General features: G+C 44.3%; 1 protein-coding gene across 1 annotated transcript; it reads right to left on the reverse strand.

Annotated features, from left to right (window-relative positions):
* Positions 1 to 14,304: 14,304 nt before the first annotated feature.
* Positions 14,305 to 21,969, reverse strand: LOC120534724 (zinc finger protein 684-like). Its single transcript, XM_039762308.1, has 2 exons — positions 21,480 to 21,969; positions 14,305 to 15,237 (listed from the first exon to the last, which is right to left on the reverse strand). Exons 1-2 carry the CDS (start codon positions 21,967 to 21,969, stop codon positions 14,360 to 14,362), a joined length of 1,368 nt encoding a protein of 455 aa, XP_039618242.1. The 3' UTR covers positions 14,305 to 14,359.
* Positions 21,970 to 22,682: the final 713 nt, after the last annotated feature.

The following is a 22,682-nucleotide window of genomic DNA, read 5'->3' on the forward strand; positions in this document are numbered from 1 at the left end:
ATTATGCTGCCTGTAACATCATTCAGCATGAGCAGTTTGGTGGTGGGTTAATGATTGTCTGGGGAGGCATCTCCATGGAGGGTCACACAGACCGCTACAGGCTTGACAAAGGCACCTTGGCTGCCATTAGGTATCAGGATGAAATCCTTGGACCCATTGTCAGACCCTATGCTGGTACAGTGGCTCCTGGTGCACGACAATTCCTGGCCTCATGTGGTGAGAGTATGCAGGCAGTTCCTGGAGGATGAAGGAATTGATACCATTGACTGGCCACCACACTTTCCTGACCTAAATCCAATAGAACACCTCTGGGACATTATGTTTTGGTCCATCCAATGCCACCAGGTTGCACCTCAGACTGTCCAGGAGCTCAGTGATGCCCTGGTCCAGATCTGGGAGGAGATCCCCACAACACCATCTGTCATCTCATTAGAAGCATGCACCGATGTTGTCAGGCATGTATACAAGAACACAGGGGCCATACAAAGTGCTGCGTACAATTTGGAGTTGCTGCAATTACATTTTGGCAAAATGGACTAGCCTGCCACATAATTTTTTCACTCTGATTTTTGGGGCGTCTTTGAATTCAGGGCTCTGTAGGTTGATCATTTTCATTTCCATCAAACGATGTGGCATCCTTTCGTTCCTAACACATTACCCAGTCTATATCAGTATAGATATCCAGGAGGATTTCTTTTTCCAATTGAGATCTGATGTGTTTTCAAAGTGTTCCTTTAATTTTCTTGAGCAGTTTATATATATATATATGTGTGTATATGTATATATATATATGTATATATATATATGTATTGTCAGAGGAGCCAGGGTCGACGACCCGGCCGGGACGCCATAAAGGACCGGAAGAGGGCGTGTGCCCGCCTTGGATCACGTGGGGGCCACCACCCTGGTTGCTTTGGGGGCCACGGATTGAGGGCATGGAAGCCCAACCCTATAGGGGCCCGTGGTCACCGCCAGGGGGTGCCCCAATGCCTTGGGAACCCTGGACCTCAGTACTTCCGCCACACAGGAAGTGCTGGGGGGAAGAGAAGCAGGGACACCCGGAATGCACCAGACCCGGGAGTACAGCCGACACTTATGCCACATAGGGGCGTGTCGGCTGGTGATTGCCGGGGAGCACCTGGAGCATATCCGGGTGAGGATAAAAGGGGCCGCCTCCCTTCGTTCAAGGCTGGAGTCGGGTGGAAGAAGGACTAAGCAGAGGAGAGTGGAGGCGGCCTAAAGAGTGAAGGCATTGTGTGGTGTTGGCCAGGACTTTGGGGACTTGGGGTTTGTGTGCACTTGGTCTTTGTAAATAATAGTGCTGTAAATAAACATGTGGTGGTGGAAAACAACATGTCTGCCTGTCTGTGCCCGGGTAACGTTCACAGTATATGTATATATATATATATGTGTATACCTATGTAGATATATATATCTAGATATGTGTATATATATATATATATATATATATATATATATATATATATATATATATATATATATATATATATATTGTGAACGCTGGCCCCGGCACAGACAGACGGACAACATGTTTTCACCCATCACACCGTTTATTTACAATATTATACAATATAAAAGTCACGTGCACTCACACAACCCCAGTGCCTCTAGCACTGATTCCCCCAAGTCCAGGGCCCACAGTTCTGTGCCTTGCTTCCTGGCCGCCTCCTGTCCTCGCTCTCCAGCTCAGTCCGCTTCCTCCCGACTTCCACCAATGACTGGAGGGAGGCGGCCCCTTAAATAAGGCTCCCGGATGAGCCCCAGGTGTTCCGTCCTTAGCCACGCCCAGCGTGGCGGAAGTGTCGGCTGTCTTCCTGGCAGCTCTCCGGGTGCCACACAAAGTCTTCCCCCCGGCACTTCCTGGTGTGGCGGAAGTGCGGGCTCCCGGGATAATTAGGCACCGGGGCGCCGCCTGGCGGTGGCCACGGGTCCCTACAGGGCTGGGCTTCAAAGCCCTGTACCCGAGGCCCCTGCCTAACCAGGACGGGCGCCCCACTCTGTCTGGAGGAGGCACTCGCCCTCCTCCGGTCCTCCAAGCGTCCCGGCTGGGCTCCAGCCCCGACCGGCAACCGCACGGGATAAACGGGCATCGGGGCGCCGCCTGGCGGTGACCACGGGCCCCTACAGGGAAGGGCTTCCATGCCCTCAACCCGTGGCCCCCAACAGAACCAGGACGGCGCCCCTCGCGGTCTGGAGGAGGCACAAGCCCTCCCACGTCCTCCTGGCCCCGGCGGGCTCCAGCCCGGCGGGGCCACAGTGCCCCACCGTTAGCGAGCACGTGGGTCCGAACGGCACAACCCGAAAGGGCAGCACATCCCCAGCGAGGGTCCTACTATGTCCCCAGGGCCCAACACGGCACCCTGGGACATCTGTCTTCGGCACCCTCACCGGCGCAAACGTCCCCTGTGGTCTGCGCCGCTCTCGCCCCCGCTGTCCCCCCCAGCGGGGTCACCGTAGGCCTCCCGGCGTGGAGCACTCCCGCGGAGCGGCCCGTTCCAGGAGGGCAGGTCCCTGTCGACGTCGGCCTCAGCGCTCGTCGGGGCTTCGGGCCTGTAAAATAAAGGAACAGAGGGCCAGAAGCACAGCCAGGACACTCACCCCGAGCGCCCCGTCGGTCTCCGTACCGACCGTGCTCCTGCCCCCCTCCGACAGCCCCCAACTTGCCTGCTGAAGTCCTCCGCTGCAGGTTCCATGCCCGTCCGCTCGTCGGCCTCGGCACCGCTCTCGCAGGCAGCTCGCCCCGCCCAGGGTATCTCCTCTGTCCATCCAGAGGACGGCCCTTCTCCGACGCGCGCAGCAGCGCGTCCTCTCTATCGGAGGAACCGGCATTCACCCTTCGGTTCCTCCTTCTTTTCTTGGACGCGCTGACGGTCTGGGTCTGAGCACAGCGAAACCTCAAAACCAGCCCCGTCTGCGTCCCGGCAGAGCGACAGGTGACAGCCGCGGACTTGGAGCACAGGCGCTAGGACCCAGGGCACTCAGCAGCCCCGATCCTACCAGCCCCTGCATGTTCGAGCTCCTCGCCTCGCTAGCCGTCTGCACCGCGGCGTCTGCTGTCGGGAGGTTGCTTACTTGAGCTGATCGTCCCAGAAGCGGTCACAGCCATGTTCGGCAAACCCCCACTTGCTTTACGGGGACGGTAATACTCACCACCCCCGCCGTGTTCTGCCGGCCTCCGGTTCCAGCGCCGCGCCGATCCTCCGTCTCACGCGGCGTCTCTCCCGACGCGACCGCCTTTCCCGTCAGCTGCTCACACTGAGCGGCGAGAACACGTAGCAACTCCTCTAAAGACGGCTTGGCGGGCCGAAGGGACTCCTCCGACACGCCGAGCCGCTGGTGGAGAGAGAGAGACAGACGTCGGTGGGCTTACCTGTCCATCAGCTCCACGCGCGCCTGCCTCCTCTGGGCCACTCCCTCTGGCCCAATCGGGTCTCGGTTTGGCACGAGACTGGCGTTCCTTGGGCCCGCCTCTATCCAATCATCGGCGGGCACGCAAGACACACCGGCCAATCCCGTGCCTGTCAGCGGGCGGGACCTCCGGCCGCGCCATCTTGCCTCCCCTGCTCCGAGTGCGGAGACGCGCCTCTTCGCCGCGTTGTGACTGCGGCGATTCCTTGAGCTGCAGCGGCTCCCTTTCCGCAGCCTTCTTTGCTGCCGCCGACGCCGCGCTGCCGACAGCCCGTGGTCCGGCGTGCCTCTGCCACGGACGCGGATCCGGTTCGTCCCTCCCTGTCGAAACAAAGGTAAGTCCGACCCCGAAGAGCCGATGATTGCAGGGCAGGGCACTCACCTCCCGAATCCCGTCATGCCTCGGTGTGGCCTTCAGCGAAGCAACGCCGGCCTGGCTGTCCGCCTCGACAGTGTGGCTGGAGCTCGCTGCGCTCCGGCGTGTGTCGAGTCCTCCTCCGCACCCGGGGAAAGTCATCCCGCTGTCCGGCGGCGGTCTCTGGGGCGAAACGCTCCCGCGGGGTTGTGCACGGGCCGCTCCCGCGGCCAGTGTGTGGGTTCCGCTGCTGCGCCGGGCCGTTCACAGAAATTTGTTTGAATGCAGGTCCCCGCCTTGCACCAGGCGGAGCATCCTGCCGACTACGCCACTGTGAACGCTGGCCCGGACACAGACAGACGGACAACATGTTTTCACCCATCACACCGTTTATTTACAATATTATACAATATAAAAGTCACGTGCACTCACACAACCCCAGTGCCTCTAGCACTGATTCCCCCAAGTCCAGGGCCCACAGTTCTGTGCCTTGCTTCCTGGCCGCCTCCTGTCCTCGCTCTCCAGCTCAGTCCGCTTCCTCCCGACTTCCACCAATGACTGGAGGGAGGGCCCTAAATAAGGCTCCCGGATGAGCCCCAGGTGTTCCGTCCTTAGCCACGCCCCAGCGTGGCGGAAGTGTCGGCTGTCTTCCTGGCAGCTCTCCGGGTGCCACACAAAGTCTTCCCCCCGGCACTTCCTGGTGTGGCGGAAGTGCCGGGCTCCCGGGATAATTAGGCACCGGGGCGCCGCCTGGCGGTGGCCACGGGTCCCTACAGGGCTGGGCTTCAAAGCCCTGTACCCGAGGCCCCCTGCTAACCAGGACGGACGCCCCCACTCTGTCTGGAGGAGGCACTCACCCTCCTCCGGTCCTCCAAGGCGTCCCGGCCGGGCTCCAGCCCCGACCGGCAACCGCGACGGGATAAACCGGCATCGGCGCGCCTGGCGGTGACCACGGGCCCCTACAGGGAAGGGCTTCCATGCCCTCAACCCGTGGCCCCAACAGAACCAGGACGGACGCCCCCTCGCGGTCTGGAGGAGGCACAAGCCCTCCTCACGTCCTATATACTATATATATATATATATATATATATATATATATATATATATATATATATATATATATATGTATATGTGTATATGTATATATATATGTGTGTGTGTATTTATATATATATATATATATATATATATATATATATATATATATACTGTATATATGACAGCAGCACTCATAATAGTGACAAAACAATTACATTCACAATCATCTTACGTTATTTTTAAAATGTTTCCTTTTCTTTTTCATTACTTTAACACACTACTTCTCCGCTGCGAAGTGCGGGTATTTTGCTAGTCCTTGATAAAACACTCTCTCCTACAATTCTTTAGCAACATGACCTAAATGAACTCAAAAGTGTTTCAGGGTCAAGAAAAATAAAGTCAAACAACTGCTTTACTAGGTCATGAGCCCAGCCTGGACTGCACTGGATTAAGAACTTAAAGTGGTTATGCACCTTGTATTTCACCAAACTCCATTATATAGCGCCTTCCTATCCATCTGTTGCTTTGTGTGCCCTTCATGGCTCTCCTTAAAATACTTGTCACAATACGTTCTGAGGTTTATCAATTAAGGCAGAGAGAAGTTTTGAGGTCCAGGAGTTGGATTTGCTAAACATGGCACTCGAGAGTGGAGATTAGGACACGCAAGTAAGAACTTCACTGGATGCTGCACACAGGAAATAAGGAGCCAATGTACTGTAGAGTCAGGCCTGGAGGGGCACCCAGGTGATCCACTTGGCTTTCACAAGCTAAGGGGCGAGAGATATGGAGGAAGCGGTGAACTTAGGGCCCTTAAGTTTCACCCTGCAGTTTCAGATCTCTGGTCCATGCAGCAGATGTTGAGACTTTAAAAGGTTTGGTTACTCATTGCAGGCTGTTGTCTCACAGATTAGAATTTAAAAAGCCTGACCCACCTTTACCATTTAATGAAACCCATAAAATGACATCCCCACCAAATTTTTAAAACCAAAATAATAATAGAAATGTTTAGCGTATTTATAAAAGCGCAAAAATGAAATACAAAGTTTAAAAGATTAAATTAAAATATAGGCATTTAAAGATTCTATTATTAAAACAGTAAAGCAGTGATGACACAGATTCAGAGCTTCCTCTCTGTCTTCAGGATGATCTGTAACTCCATTTGAATCTCATTCTGCTTGTTTAAAATATTTTATGTCCAGATTCATCCATTTATTGATTTTTTTTAGTTGAAAAGGTCAGTTAACTGTGCAGTAGAGCACAAACTCTGGTTTCTATTTGACTTAGCCATTATGTGAAATGCACTATATAAAAGTGTATAACTTTTACCCTATAAACCTGTTACCTGCGTCTTTCTTATCTATCAGTGCTCATGGTGGTGGAGAGTGCTGACGAACTTCTTGTCAATTAGCAGATGACTTTCACTGTGCAAGTGACAATAAGGATCCAGTCAAGCTATCATTTATGGTTTATAGCAAAACAACACACCTTGCTCTGCAATTGTCAATGAACAAAAGGACCGCGTCTAGAGAGACACTGGAGGAGTCACTTGTTTCATTGCTTTGTCTGTGTGCCTACTAGATGTCTTCGTACTTTCCTTGGGTACCATGTGATGTTTTATTACAAGCTGCCCCCAATCTACCACACCATTTGGTCACTTGTTCAACGTCACAGTGATAACGTCACAGTGATCCACACATTAAAGAAACACTTTCTAAAGGTTATATAATGCAAGCATTCAAGGCAACTCAGGCCCCCACTTCAGGCAATATGTAATACAGAAACTGGAGTTCCCTGTGTTTATATACACACTAGGAAAAGTAACAGCATTGGTAAATCTTTAAGTGAGAAATCTTAAATATAAAAAGATTAATAGACCTCCTCAGGCTAAGATTCACTTAACAAGAGAGAAGAACAATGTATGGTCAAGATCTTTGGATAAAATAACTGTCTAACAAAGTCTTTTGAAGTTTATGATATGTTTTTCCATACACACAGGAACCAACAACAAGCAGTTCCATCAACCCCACCAATAAATCCACATGGACACCAGATGCTGGCAGAAACTCCACCTTGGATAATTATATAGACTTCTTCTGACAGAGAGTGAAAACAGGGATCTTAAACATGTAGCAAAATCGGATAGAAAACATTACTTTGGATGAGCGGAGAGCCATACATTCACAAAGGGAAAATCCAGAGATCATTATCAAATCAGCAGACAAAGGCGTGATTTAGTTGTCATGGACACATCAGATTATATACAAGAGGCACAAAGACAATTGTCCAATACTACACATTATTACAAACTACAAGAAGACCCAACAGATCTCTAACAAGAAGGAACTAAAAAAGATCATAAATAGCTTTCCTGATCATCAGGGAACATGTAAACAGTTTAATTCCAAAGAACCCCAAAATGGGTTACTTCTACATGGTTCCTAAAATCCACAAAGAAGGAAACCCAGGAAGGTCTCTAATCTCAGGAATTGGCTACCTTACAGAAAATGTTTCAGGTTGGGTGGAGCACATCCTTAAACCCCTCTCCTACAATACAACCAGCTACATCCAGGACACCACTGACTTCTGCTATAGGTCCCTTACCTGAGAGAACCTTACTGGCCACAATGGATGTTGAGGCACTTTACACAAATATCCCCCATGACAATGGCATATTGGCATGTGAAATGTACCTCAGACAACATGATTTACCCACAATGTCAGTAATAGAAATGATAAAATTCACTGTGACACATAATTTATTTTCTTTTTGACAAGATTTCTACTTGCAACAAATGGGGACTGCAATGGGCTGTTGGTTTGCACCTCACTATGCAAACCTATTTTTGGCAAAATCGGAAGAAGATTTTATGTCAACGTGCATCTTAAAACCAATGTTGTATCTCCGTTACATAGATGACATCTTCATAATCTTGATTGCCATTGAGAAGGACCTCCTACATTTTCATAATGAATATAATTCTTTTCTCCCCAACATAAAGCTGAAGCTGAATTACTCTAAAACAGAAGTCCCCTTCCTTGACACCAGCGTTCAACTGAAAGACAACACCCTTGTAAACTTCTGTTTTTCAAAAACCAACAGACTGACGGACATAACAGAGAAGTGATCGTTTCCACCCCAAGCATATAAGGCGCTCCACTATTTTCAGCCAAGCTATATGATACAATCTTATTTGTTCAGACCTGATAGACTGGGATAAACAACTGCAGGAGCTCAGACAAGATTTCATCAGACAAGGTTATACCCCCAAAACAACAGACACTAAAATAAGAGGAGCTATTGAGATACGCAGAGACAACCTTCTGGAATATAAAAAAAAGACAAGAACCACATCTCCCTTGTTTTCACCTACAACCCACATCTTAAAGAACTTAGAAAAATTATAAAAGAACTTCAGCCAATGCTAAACAATGACCAAATACTGAAAAATGTATTTCCTGAACCTCCCCTCCTGGCATACAGACAACCACCAAATCTTCTTCTTTCGACTGCTCCCGTTAGGGGTTGCCACAGCAGATGATCTTCTTCCATATCTTTCTGTTCTCTGCATCTTGTTCATCACCTGCATGTCCTCCATTACCACATCCATAAACCTTCACTTGGGACTCCCTCTTTTAATCTTCCCTGGCAGCTCTATCCTTAGCATCCTTCTCCCAATATACCCAGCATCTCTCCTCTGCGCATGTCCAAACCAACGCAATCTCACCTCTGTAACTTTGTCTCCCAACCGTCCAACATGAGCAGACCCTCTAATGTACTAATTTCTAATCCTATTCATCCTCGTCACACCCAATGCAAATCATAGCATCTTTAACTCTGCCACCTCTGTCTCCTGCTTTCTGGTCAGTGCCACCACCTCCAGCCCATATAACATAGCTGGTCTCACTACCATCCTGTAGACCTTCCCTTTCACTCTTGCTGATACCCGTCTGTCACAAATTACTCCTGACACTCTTCTCCACCCATTCCACCCTGCCAGCACTCTCTTTTTCACATCTCTTCCACAATCCCCAGTACTCTGTACTGTTGATCCCAAGTATTTAAACTCATCCACCTTCACCAACTCTACCCCCTCCATCCTCACCATTCCACTGACCTCCCTCTCATTCACACACATATATTCTGTCTTGTTCCTACTGACCTTCATTCCTCTCCTCTCTAGAGCATATCTCCACTTCTCCAGGGTCTCCTCAACCTGCTCCCTACTATCGCTACAGATCACAATGTTATCAGCAACCATCATAGTCCACGGGGTCTCCTGTCTAATCTCATCTGTCAACCTGTTCATTGCCATTGCAAATAAGAAAGGGCTCAGAGGCGATCCCTGATGCAATCCCACCTCCAACTTGCATGCATCCGTCACTCCTACCGCAGACCTCACCACTGTCACACTTCCCTCGTACATATCCTGTACAACTTTTACATACTTCTCTGCTACTCCCGACTTCCTCATACAATATAACAGCTCCTCTCTTGGCACCCTGTCATATGCTTTCTCCAGGTCCACAAAGACGCAATGCAACTCCTTCTGGCCTTCTCTATACTTCTCCATCAACATCGTCAGAGCAAACATTGCATCTGTGGTGCTCTTTCTTGACATGAAACCATACTGCTGCTCACTAATCGTCACCTCACTTCTTAACCGAGCTTCCACTACTCTTTCTCATAACTTCATGCTGTGGCTCATCAATTTTATTCCTCTGTGGTTACTGCAGTCCTGCATATCCCCCTTATTCTTAAATATTGGCACCAGTACACTTCCTCTCCACTCATCAGGCATCTTCTCACTTTTCCAAGATTCCATTAAACAATCTGGTTAAAAACTCCACTGCCATCTCTCCTAAACACCTCCAATGGCCTTTCCATTTTTCATCCTCTTCATAGCTGTCCTTACTTCCTCCTTGATAATCCATTGCACTCCCCGATTCACTATCTCCACATCATCTAACCTCTTCTGTCTCTCGTTCTCTTAAATTCACCAGCCTCTCAAAGTACTCTTTCCATCTGCTCAACACACTATCCTGGCTTGTGAGTACATTTCCATCTTTATCCTTTATCACCCTAACCTGCTGCACATCTTTCACAGCTCGGTCCCTCTGTCTAGCCAATCAGTACAAGTCCTTTTTTCCCTCCTTAGTGTCCAACCTCTCATACAACTCATCATATGCCTTTTCTTTAGACTTCGTCACCTCTCTCTTCACCTTGCGCCTTATCTCCTTGTACTCTAGTCTACTTTCTGCATCTCTCTGACTATCCCACTTCTTCTTTGCCGTCCTCTTCCTCTGTATACTCTCCTGTATTTCTTCATTCCACCACCAGGTTTCCTTTTCCTTCTTCCTCTTTCCAGATGTCATGCCAAGCACCCTTCTTGCTGTCACCCTTACCACATGTGATGTAGCTTCCCAGCTGTCTTGTAACTCTTCACTGCCACCCAGTGCCTGTCTCACCTCCTCCCTAAACTCAACCTTGCAGTCTTCCTTTTTCAGCTTCCACCATTTGATCCTTGGCTTTGCTCTCACTCTCTTCCTCTTCTTGATCTCCAACGTCATCCTACAGACCACCATCCTATGCTTAACTACACTTTCCCCTACCACCACTTTGTAGTCTTCAATCTCCATCAGATCAACTCTTCTGCATAGGATGTAATCTACCTGTGTGCATCTTACTCCTCTCTTGTACGTAACCCTATGTTTCTCCATCTTCTTAAAATACATATTCACCACAGCCTTGTTTGTTTGGCAAAATCCATTATCCTATGAACTTCTTCATTCCTCTCCTTGACAGCATACCTACCCATCTCCTCCTCGTCTCCACTGTTCCCTTCACCAACACCAACAGACAACCAGCAAACCTGCAGCAACTAATTGGCCGAAGCTCCCCAAGTGAACCAACAGAAAATGGCACATTTCCCTGCCTGCAGAAAAGATGTAAACCGTGTGCTCACATTTATAATGCAGACTGTGTAGTTATACCACACTGCTGACTAGAACATTACATAAAGGGATCATTTTCCTGCAGATCATCTAATGTGGTCTACCTAATTCTCTGCATGAAATGTCCTGACACTACACTCTATTTATGTATTTATTTATTTATAAAGCACTTTAAAAACAACATCAAGGCTGACCAAGGCTCTGCCACCTCCAGCACTGTCTCCTGCTTTCTGGTCAGTGCCATCCTATCCAACCCATATACTGTACAATAAAAACTCAACGTATCAGACACACAATTACCAAAGGGTAAAAGAAACAGAAACACAAACGCTGAAGAGATTCATAATAAAAAGTACTCAGATAGCCAACAAACCTACTGGGTTAAAAGCCAGGGAGTAAAAGTGTGTTTTAAAAATAAGATTTAAAGACAGCTAGGGAAGAAGCATTCCTATTGTGCAATGGCAAATCGTTCCAGAGTTTTGGGGCTGCAACTGAAAAAGCCTGATCACCTTGGAGTTTGCATCATGCCTTGGGAACACGTAAAAGCATCTTGTCTGCTGACCTGAGAGAGCGAGACGAGATATAAGGATGCAGCAGTTCTGACAAATAAAATGGGGCACAACCATTAAAGGATTTAAAAACAAATACAAGGATCTTAAATTGGATTCGCAAATGAACTGGAAGCCACTGAAAGGAAGCCAAAATCGGGGTAACGTGTTTATGATTTCTTGTGCCAGTTAAAAATTGAGCCGTGGCATTTTGCACCAGCTGTAGGTGAGCAATGGAAGCCTGGCTAATTCCAAAAAGAAGCGTGTTGCAGTAATCTAGATGAGAGGTTATAAAAGCGTGTATTGCTGTTTCAAGGTTGCGTTTAGACAAAACAGGCTTGATTTTTGACAGCCACAGTAAAAGGGTTGATGTAGGGGGGTCCCGCTGGTGTCATTGGGTCTAAATAGCATGTCTTCTGTCTTGGTCTCATTAAAATTTAGAAAATTTAATGTCATTCAACTCCATATGTCAATAAGGCAATCCAGCAGGTGACTCTTGATTACAAGTCAGCAATTCTTACCGCTACGTCATGGAAGCTGTTGTATCATCCTTGAACCTATTGTGAAAGTGTTAATTTGATCTTTGGACTTCAGGCTTCACATATTATATAGTTTATGTCTACATTTTGTCACTTATTACTAAAATATGAAAAACATTTCTGTTTTAACAATGTGTTTACACAGATTATTGCAGAAACGAAACACACATGAAATGCATGTGTTCCAAATAACGATCTAATACTTCCAGTCTAAAACTCTAGCACTTCACTCCCAGATAATCAAGGCTGGAACTGGAAGAACTTTATGGCCATTCTGTGGCGGTGGAGGAATGATTGCTGATTGTCTTTATCGGCACATTTACAGGACAAAAGACGCTAACAGAGAGGTGCGAACGGATTTAAGGTGGGCTGGATCTACGAGATTTTTCGTGGCTTTGGTAATTCTAGTCCGCCTAAAGTTTACATTGAAACCACAAGAGGACTACAAGAAGTCAATATTCCCTTCTGCTTATTATCTGTTTGCTCATTCTTTCTTACTGGACATTATTTTATACACCTAAATTACTGTTCTTGCTTTACATCATATAGAGAATTTCATACTATCATATAGAGAATTTCATACTGTTCATTATTATACACCACTTAATGATTATTATTTTTTATGTTTGTATAGCTCCTTTCAGTATAAACACTCAAACACTTCATGACTGTTCTTTCTTTCTTTCTTTCTTTCTTTCTTTCTTTCTTTCTTTCTTTCTTTCTTTCTTTCTTTCTTTCTTTCCATTATTATGTACCACTTAATACATAATCTTTCTTTATTTAATGTAGAAACTTTAATTTTAAAAAACAGAAGACAGATTGAACTTTATTTCTTCCCACGGGGAAATTTACCTTGTATGGGAAGATCTTTAAAAAAATAAACACCTAAATAGACAGATACATATATATATATATATATATATATACCTATACATACATATATACACACACAAAAACACACACACCAGAACATGCACCAGAATGTCTAAAAAGAAAGAAAATATAAAACAAAATAAGGTGTCTGACTTGGCTGTCCCAGTACCAGTGAGGTGTTCATCATACAGACATATTGCTGTTAGTGTAAGAAGCCCCAATCACGTTTCTTGACATGGATCCATGGTGTGCATATTTTGGGCGGTGCACAATACCAAAGTCTTTTAAGATATTCCAGTCCGACCATTTGCTCTGAACAAATTGTTTAATATAGAGGAATTTATCGTAAGAGTATTTCATACAGCAAAGCCAGTATTTAACTGTCAAACTGCAAACTGACGTAAAAGCAGAGCAGCACAGCGGGGAAGGTGAGAGGTGACAACAACACAGTCAAGAGTCCAGCAGAAAGCTTGGGTGTCCCAGTACACAGAAACGGGCAGTCAGCAGGTGTTATCGCCTTAGTGTCACAAGACCCCATGGAAGGCCGATGACAAATAGTCAGCAATCCACAGAAAAACACCATGAAACATGGATTGAAGTACAGAAAGAAAAAAAAAAAAAACAAATTGGCCAGAAGGGTCACCACAACCGGGAAACACTTACAGGTGGGCCAGGACATTGGGTCATTTCTTAAAGAAAGTGCGGATAGCATTCCAGTATATTAAAGAAAATGGAACTTTCCCAAATACTCGACCACCATGTCAGGCAACAGGCTGGACAATTGAAAAAAAAGTTTCATTCAGTGAAGCTCACAGAAATTCAAATCAATTGTCTCACAGGCCGCAAACGCAGCAAAGGCATAATCCCTAAAAATAAATTCAATCTGAAGACAAAAAGTATCTGTGAAAGGCTCATTGCAAATTTCAACATAAAGTGTTATTCACAGAGAGGAGCGGCAGCAAGCGTGCCTGTCTTCCCACCCTGCGTTGTCTTCAGTTGACCACTGGACTCTCTGTAGTTTCCTTAATTTATTACTCATGTTACACATTTGTGTCCTACCATGTCCACTGTGGTGGGACCAGCAATACTGTCCATTTGGACTGACACCACATTTGGAAGTCATCTGTTCATCTGAAGATGTTGCACAATCGTTACAACCATCACCTACCATGTTGCTGAGACAGTGGGTGGGCACCTTTCATTAAGGGAGGTGGACGGCCACTTTGAATTTCTTTTAGGGTCCTTTTTAAAACAGTTTTACCTTGAGGAGGTTTGGTGTGCAACAAAGCCCACAATATGAAGATACTCATCAAGCCCTGAACAGTTTATAGACTTACATTTCTCTCTTCCCTGTGCATTCTTCACCCTCCAGCTTACAACTTTAAGACTTCTATCTACATTAAATTCTCAGCAATTGACTCATTTCAGTACTTTTAAGACAGACACAAACCTAACTCTGGAATCATGATGTGATCTTTTTACTGCTACAGGCCTTGTTTTAATACTTGAGTCATCCCTATTGAGCCTTCTCTCCACTATGAGTTCTTGTGAAGATCTGGAGGTTATTCATTACGGCAAATTGTTTAAAACAATCAGAAGAACATGGTTTTCTCCCGTGTGCATTTTTACTTGTTTTGGTGTTTCTGAAGGTTGGCAATGCTGGTAAATCCCATACCACATTTTGGACAATAATATGGCTTCTCTCCAGTGTGAATTCTTCTGTGCCTATAAAGATTGCTCATTGATCGGAATCGCTTTCTACATTCTGAACAACAATAGGGCTTCTCTCCAGTGTGAATTCTTCTGTGCTCCTGAAGGTTGCCCATTGTTCGGAATTGTTTCCTACATTCTGAACAACAATAGGGCTTCTCTCCTGTATGAATTGTTATATGTTTATGCATGCTGCCAATGGTGGTAAATCCATTTCCACATTCTGGACAGGAAAAAGGCTTCTCTCCAGTGTGAATTCTTCTGTGCTCCTGAAGATTGCTCATTGTTCGGAATTGCTTCCTACATTCTGAACAACAATAGGGCTTCTCACCTGAGTGAATTTTTACATGTTTATGAAGGTTGCCAATGGTGGTAAATCCTTTTCCACATTTTGGACAGGAAAATGGCTTCTCTCCAGCGTGAATTATTCTGTATGTTTTAAGGGGGCACATTTGACTGAACAACTTGCCACATTCAGAAGACTCAAATGGCTCCTGTTGTGTTTGACAGAGATTACCATCCCTAGATTCACGTTTGCTTTTCACCCATTCACTCTGTTTCTGGTAGACTGTGGTTAGGTCCGTATTGGGTATCTGAGTTTGAGTGGTGATCACATGTACTGTGTTTAGTTTCATCACCGACTGAGAATCAATCAGCAAAAAGGCAGGTATCCCAGTCTCTGATGCTAATGTCAGGTTCTTCATATTCTTATCATCCACCGTCTGTTGAGATCTGCACTGAGGAGATGTCTGAGCCAATGGGGATAAGAAGGAGCTGCCACTGGCTTGTGAAGCTGCAGAAAAAAACAAACATGGAGTTAAAGGTGAGCTCATGAAAGAGACTGACCAAGAGACAATTATTTCCTATCAGCATTACCCCAGCTTCATTTTACTGATTCTGATTTGACTGCAAACATGACCAAAAAAAAAAAAAAAGTAAAAAAGTAAAAAACGGGGTAGTAAAGAGGATGGACATTAATTATTTTAGTTTTTAGCCATCCCTGATTATTATATTTAAGTGAAACTTAAGCAATTGAATTAGTTTGGTAATACATTTGTTATAGCAATGACTGTACATGCTTTCTGGACCTGTACAATCTTTAGAAAGAGCTGAAAGAAACATAAATAAATCTACTGGAGACAAAAATATACTTGGAAATAAAAATATGCAGAGGAGAAATAAGCCGAGTTTATGGACTGCACCAAATTACAATTGTTTTCTGAAACATTGCTTTGCTAATGTGCTTTTTTGATTGTTTCACATTTCTATGCATTTGTAATATTAAGCATTTTGTGAAATGTATATTAAAGGGTCATTTAAGATATTTAAAAGAAAGAAATGAATTTCTTAAAGTAGGCTATTGCAACTTCTATCCCTAACAGTTTTACACCTTGGATTACTGATAAGAAAATGCTAAGACCAACTGTGACATGGGTGGGGGAATATAATTGATCAGTCCAGTTCATGACTTCATTACATCCTTTGAAGCTCAAGAAAATGCTGAGAAAAGCAATTAAACCTTTGGGGGCTAATGGGGTAGGGAATTGTATTGGAGAGATTTCATTGGTGAGTCGGGGGCTACACAGCCACAAAGAGAGGAAATTTCAGGCCCTGTCATGTGCTTTCTTTAAAGTGAAACTCAACGTTTCATTGGGGATTTAGTTTTCCTCAAATCATCTTCTTATCTATAATAATAAAAGGCAAAGCACGCACGCACGCACGCACGCACGCACTCACTCACTCACTCACTCACTCACTCACTCACTCACTCACTCACTCACTCACTCACTCACTCACTCACTCACTCACTCACTCACTCACTCACTCACTCACTCACTCACTCACTCACTCACTCACTCACTCAATTCTCCAACTTCTCATGTAGGTAGAAGGCTGAAATTTGGCAGGCTCATTCCTTACAGCTTACTTACAAAAGTTAAGCAGGTTTCATTTCGGAATTCTACACGTAACGGTCATAACGGTCGATAACGGTCGACAACGTCCGCCATGTTGAACTTTCTTATTTATGGCCCCATCTTCACAAAATTTGGTAGGCAAGCCGCTTCCCTGCGCTAACCGAAACCGATGTACTTACTTATTTCGAAGGCTGAAATTTGGCAGGCCCATTCCTTACAGCTTACTTAAAAAGTTAAGCAGGCTTCATTTCGAAAGTCTACGCATAATGGTCAACAACGTCCTTGATATTGAACTTTCTTATTCATGGCCCCATCTTCACAAAATCTGGTAGGCGGCTTCCCTGCGGTAACCGAAACCAATGTACATACTTATTTCGGTGGTATGATGCCACTGTCGGCCACCATATTGAACTTTTAATGGAAACCGATGTCCGTACATATTTCGTTGGTATGACACCACTGTCAGCCGCCATATTGAACTTTCCAACATCACTAATTCTCCAACTTCCCGTGTAGGTAGAAGGCTGAAATTTGGCAGGCCCATTCCTTACAGCTTACTTAAAAAGTTAAGCAGGTTTCATTTCGAAATTCTACACGCAACGGTCATAACGGTCGATAACGGACGACAACGTCCACCATGTTGAACTTTCTTATTTATGGCCCCATCTTCACAAAATTTGGTAGGCGGCTTCCCTGCGCTAACCGAAACCAATGTACATACTTATTTCGGTGGTATGATGCCACTGTCGGCCACCATATTGAACTTTTAATGGAAACCGATGTCCGTACATATTTCGTTGGTATGACACCACTGTCGGCCGCCATATTGAACTTTCCAATGTCACTAATTCTCCAACTTCCCGTGTAGGTAGAAGGCTGAAATTTGGCAGGCTCATTCCTTACAGCTTACTTAGAAAAGTTAAGCAGGGTTCATTTCGGAATTCTACGCGTAATGGTCATAACGGTCAACAACGTCCGCCATGTTGAACTTTCTTATTTATGGCCCCATCTTCTCGAAATTTGGTAGGCGGCTTCCCTGCACTAACCAAAACCAATGTACGTATTTATTTCGGTGGTATGATGCCACTGCCGGCCGCCATATTGAACTTTTCAACAGTCTTTGTTACTTATGGGCCCATCTTCAAGAAATTTGGTACATGGGTTCCCAACGCTAACTGAATCCTACTTACGTACATATATACGTCCATAGCCTGCACCTCGGTCACCGTGTGAGGTGGCGTTGGGTCCCCCATCCCAACGCCTCCCACGTTGTTGGCTGCCTGGCTATATAAGACCGTCCGTCGCTCCGGTCTCTACATTCCCTTCCTTGCTTTGCCACGGGATTCACGTCTCCCTACTGATATCTACAGCCTTTTTGTTTAATCCACTGCTTCTCCGCTGTTTTATTGTTTGTTTATTACAATTATAGTTATTGTATAGGTATTTTACACTTACTTTACATTGCTCAGGTACCCATTTCCTTTATCATTCCAACCCCATTACCATGTCTATCGAGATGATCACTATCGATCAAAGAACTGTCACTTACCGAGTGGTTTCCATGCCCGGAGATGGCACCTACCTTTTCCATTCTCTTTGTTACATATTGCACGGCCATATCAGGCTCACTCTTGATATCCGGAGGAACATTGTGTCTTATGTATTGAATGACTGGGACAGGTTCAAGGTGTGGACTGATGACGGTACAGGAGATAATTATACTACACAGGAGCACTAGAAGAGTGAAATGCTTAAGCCCTTCACCTATGGTTCTGCATGTGAGTTGATGGCTGCCGCTAAATTGTTCGGTTGTCGCTTTCAAGTGTACCGAAATGGCCAAATATTTTACACCTTTCGACAACGGCCAATGCCTCTTAAACATCTTAGATTCACAGGTGACGATTTCAGTAGTGGACACTTTGATGTTATGAATGTTTAAACTCTCAAAAGCTGGATGTGATTTTATCGATGAAACCGGTTGTGTGCTTACAACGCTTGACAGATGCCGAATGTCACTTCAACACAACAAATCCTGCAAATACTGTCGTAATTGAAACAAACCATGAAACTCAAACCGATTATGACAGCAGCAATCCAAGCTGTGAGATTTGAGACAAGATTACTGTTCACATGGCCAACTGTAAGTTGCATGCTCAAGAGTAAGCTCAGCGCACAGCTTGGTCATATTACAACCGGAGGGCAGAACTCACAACGTGGTATAAAAAGAGATCCTTAACAAATAATTATTGGCATATTTTCCCTCAGTTTAAAAAGGTTTAATTTTCTTCTTAATTAAAATGTTAATGCAGTACTTCGCCGCTGCGAAGCGCGGTATTTTGCTAGTCATTAATAGTAGGCAAAAATTTGCCCAGCCAAACCTCTATCGCACAGTCTGTGGTACCCTTTAAACACGTGATATAAAGAGATGATATACATAGTTTTCTGAATACTTCAGCTTCTTCTTGCAGTTCGTTCTGGTCACAAGCCACTTGTCAGGAAACAATGTGGAATTAGCTATTTAAAGTCCTTATTAATTGTAAGGATCTCTATATATGTTTGCTCATATTGTACTGTTATTTAAAATACGAGGGGAAGTACAAAAGTAAAGGGATTTTTTTAATTTCTCTTTTCAGAGTTTGGTAACACTGCTCGTATCCAGCGCTGAATGAGTGTAGTCGCCAACACTTCCATACAACGTGTAACTCTTATTCCCGCATTATTCATTGGAGTGTAACAGACCGTTAAACATGACAGCTCCATTGTCGATCTGCACCAAGGAGGAAATGAGGGCAGTGATTCGCTTTTTGTTTGCGGAAGGTGTTAAACCTGCAGACATTATTCCTCGAATGCAAGCACAGTATGGTGACAACTGTTTATCGCGAAGCAAGATCTACGAATGGATAGAGCGCTTCAAACAGGGAATATCTTCTTTATGTGACGAAAGATCGGGCAGGCCATCAACGTCAACCACTGAGGACAATGTGATAGTCGTTGATTGCAAAATTGGTTGCAGATGCAACCGAAAAACTTGTTTTCCGACGGAATCAAAAAACTTGGGAAAAGTGCATTGAAGTCCAGGGAGGTTATGTAGAAAAATAAGGTATGTTTCACATTTCTCTCATTAGAATAAATGCCCCTTTTCTCAAATGTCCCTTTACTTTTTGACTTCCCCTCGTTTCACTCATCTCCAGTGCACTGCATCAAAGCTGGCATATGAATACAGAGCTGCCAGTGTCAAGGAGCTTCACAAACCTGCAGTCATAATGAGGACTAAGGGGTGTCATGAAGATAATGTGTTTCTTTATTTTCTTAAAGAATAAAAATTAATTACAATTTCAGCTTTTAATTTAACAAACATGTGAGTTAAGGAGGGAACATAAGAAACATTTGTAAGTATATGTCATGTTCTACTGATGGACACAAGCTGCACCTGCGGTATTGAAACATTAAAAATTCAGATGCCAATATCAGTAGGCTTTGTGCCCAAGGAACCAATCTACCAATCTTATTCTAGAACTTTTCAGTGATAATTTACAAGCTCTGATGCTAATCTTTCTAATCATAAAATAGGTCATTACGCATGTAATTGAAGTGAAGAATTTGTGGCATTACAAAACTAACCTCAGTTCAAGCCCCTATCCAAGAGAAAGAAAGGAAGGCCTACAATCAGAGTTTGCCTTTACATGTAAACCTGTGGCACCACTGGGCAGATCTGACCACAATTTTAATCTTTGTATTCCCTCCTTCATGCCTGTGATCAGATGGTAACAGTTCTCTTACAATAAGTCAAGCTAGAAGCTCTTGTATTTTTTGTACAGTGTTGATTTCCCCCTTTGGAGTACAAATAAAGTACTATGAGAATGTTGTGTTTCAGTGCTCCAGAGATACTTGTCCATCACTGTCCCATCATATTACACAAAGTGTGTCTGCAATAGTGAATGTCATCAAGAGTACACACAGGAGTGTGTGTTGTTAAAATGTACAAGCTGGGATGTTGGAGAGCTTTACCTGTGTGAGGGCCTAACAAGTGGGCTGTTGGATCTGCATGGGGTTATCCAGAGAAAACCACTGCTTTGACTTAATTACACCCCATTAAAATCAAAAGAACAAATCCACCTCTGGTGTAGTGATACTGTAAATTGAAGTGAAACACAGTTTTTCACTTCACAAATAATGATTCCAGCTAAATTCATTCCACTGACAAAAAGAAATAAGTTTAATTCCTGTCTGGATGTACTTTTCTTATAATCATTTCAGGTATTTGCCCCTCATTTAGTTTTTATTGAAAGATCTCTGGCGAAATAAAGAAAGTAAGTCTAAGGGCACAGGGCTCATTTCCTGACAGATGAAGACATTTTGGATGTGAGTTTTGATTGTTCTTGTAATACGATGCCTGCTTTGCTAATTATGATGACACTCACAATCCTAGATTCGAGAACATACGAAAGGAATCTTAAAGCTCCATGGAACAAAAATCAGTAAAAGGGAATTGCTACGTGAGTTTTCCATCTGAGAAAAAATGGTAATATGCCTAACGAGGCATTTTGGATTTTTTAGTACATAAAAAACGCAGTATAGTACCGTGACAAACTTTTCTACTCTCTGATGATGTAGTGGTGGAGTATAAATAGAATCGACCTGACTGATATTCAGCCAAATATCTGCATTGCACAGTGAAGGAACATGCAACGAGTAAACTTGAAAGTGTAATGAGGCTGTGCTGAGCATTACACTAATCCATTACCAGCAATGATATTAGATGGCAGTAACGTCTTACTTTGTACCGTATTGCCCCGAGCCCTGATCACCGACTTACTCTAACAAGCATTTCCAGTTTCTGCATGCTGCCCATCTGACCACACTTTTCATTTTAATGTGCCTAATGGTTGTCAATGCCATTCATGTCATTGTTTAAAAAGAGTAAAGGTTATAAATTCTCAAGGATAAAAATAATTTGCTCATTTAAAATGTGATACATATGATTTAACTTGTTGTCACAAAATGCACAAACCCAAACCAGCCAGAACGTTTGAGATCAGTGATAAAGAAAATGTTGTACATGTCAATTTAAACCCATAAGCCCAGGGCCTCAGTATAGTTTTTGTATTTTAGCACCTACCTTCTGCAGAAGGACTTGGATCTGATGCTTTGACTGCCCTCTTAATGTCAGATTCCAACTTCACATTGACAGATTGTTGCTGTAGGGGGCAGTGTCTACTGGGGGTCAATCCTAATCCAGGACCTTCTTCATCTAGATAAGAGCACTGCATGTCTGACTCAGAACTGAGGACTTCTTCCTTTATGCTGCTGACAGTTTTGTTTTTGTGCACATTAGTGATGTAAGACAACAGCTCAGAGTCTACTGTAAAATCCATAGGTCCACAATCACAGTCCTCTTGCTTGTTAATGCAGACGCTCTCCTGTTCAAGATGACCAGAACTCCATTTACAGTGCTCTTCATCAACCTCTATACCATGCATCAAAAGGAGGCCCCAGTGCATTCTGAGATATGTTTCTTGCTCATCCTCACACACTTCTTCTGAGACACCCTCTTCACATTTATATTTCACATGTTGAGGTCCTTGAACAGCTGAGTTTGCCTTCTCCATGTCGGAAACATGGAGATAGCAGCCTCCTTGTGATCTGTAGAGAGAGAAGAGTACAAATAAGAAGTTCTCCAAAATAATGTATGCTTTGGAGGTGACTCATTCAGTCATCCCTCACAGCTCATTACAATCAGACCCCTCTTAAACACTGGCACTTTTGGCTGGAAAATTGGTAAATAGAGGGTCACACAGAATAAGAGAGGCACTGTCAGAAGTGGCAGTGAGAGAAAGGCTCTGTCAGAAGAGGGAAAGTTCCTGGCTTGGATCTGCTGACTGAGTTTTGGAAAGTGACTACAGATGGGGTCTCTTCTGACCCTAACTTAGAGAATGTAATGGAAATGAATGTGAAAGCAGTGGAGATAGCAATGACAAGACCATTGGAGTTGCATGAAAGGTAGTGCTGTGAAAGATCTGAACATCAGCAGAAGAAGACGAGGGACTCCAGTAAATAGGAGGAAGAGAGGGAAAGGCACTGTGCATGAAAATGTGTTAGGCTACCAGTAGCAGTAATGAGAAAAAGTTGACAGAATAATGCCATAAAAAACACAAAAAATGAAGATCTGTGAATACAGAGTATGTGGACATACAGTAGAAGCACTAAAGCGCAAGATTAACAGATATCTCAACATCAAACACTCAACAACAAGACAGAAACCCAATAAAAAATTCATGAACTTTCAATTTTCAGTCCCTGGACAAAGTGCTGAGTCATATTG

Source organism: Polypterus senegalus, chromosome 8 (assembly GCF_016835505.1).
Source record: "Polypterus senegalus isolate Bchr_013 chromosome 8, ASM1683550v1, whole genome shotgun sequence".
Taxonomy (NCBI): domain Eukaryota; kingdom Metazoa; phylum Chordata; class Cladistia; order Polypteriformes; family Polypteridae; genus Polypterus; species Polypterus senegalus.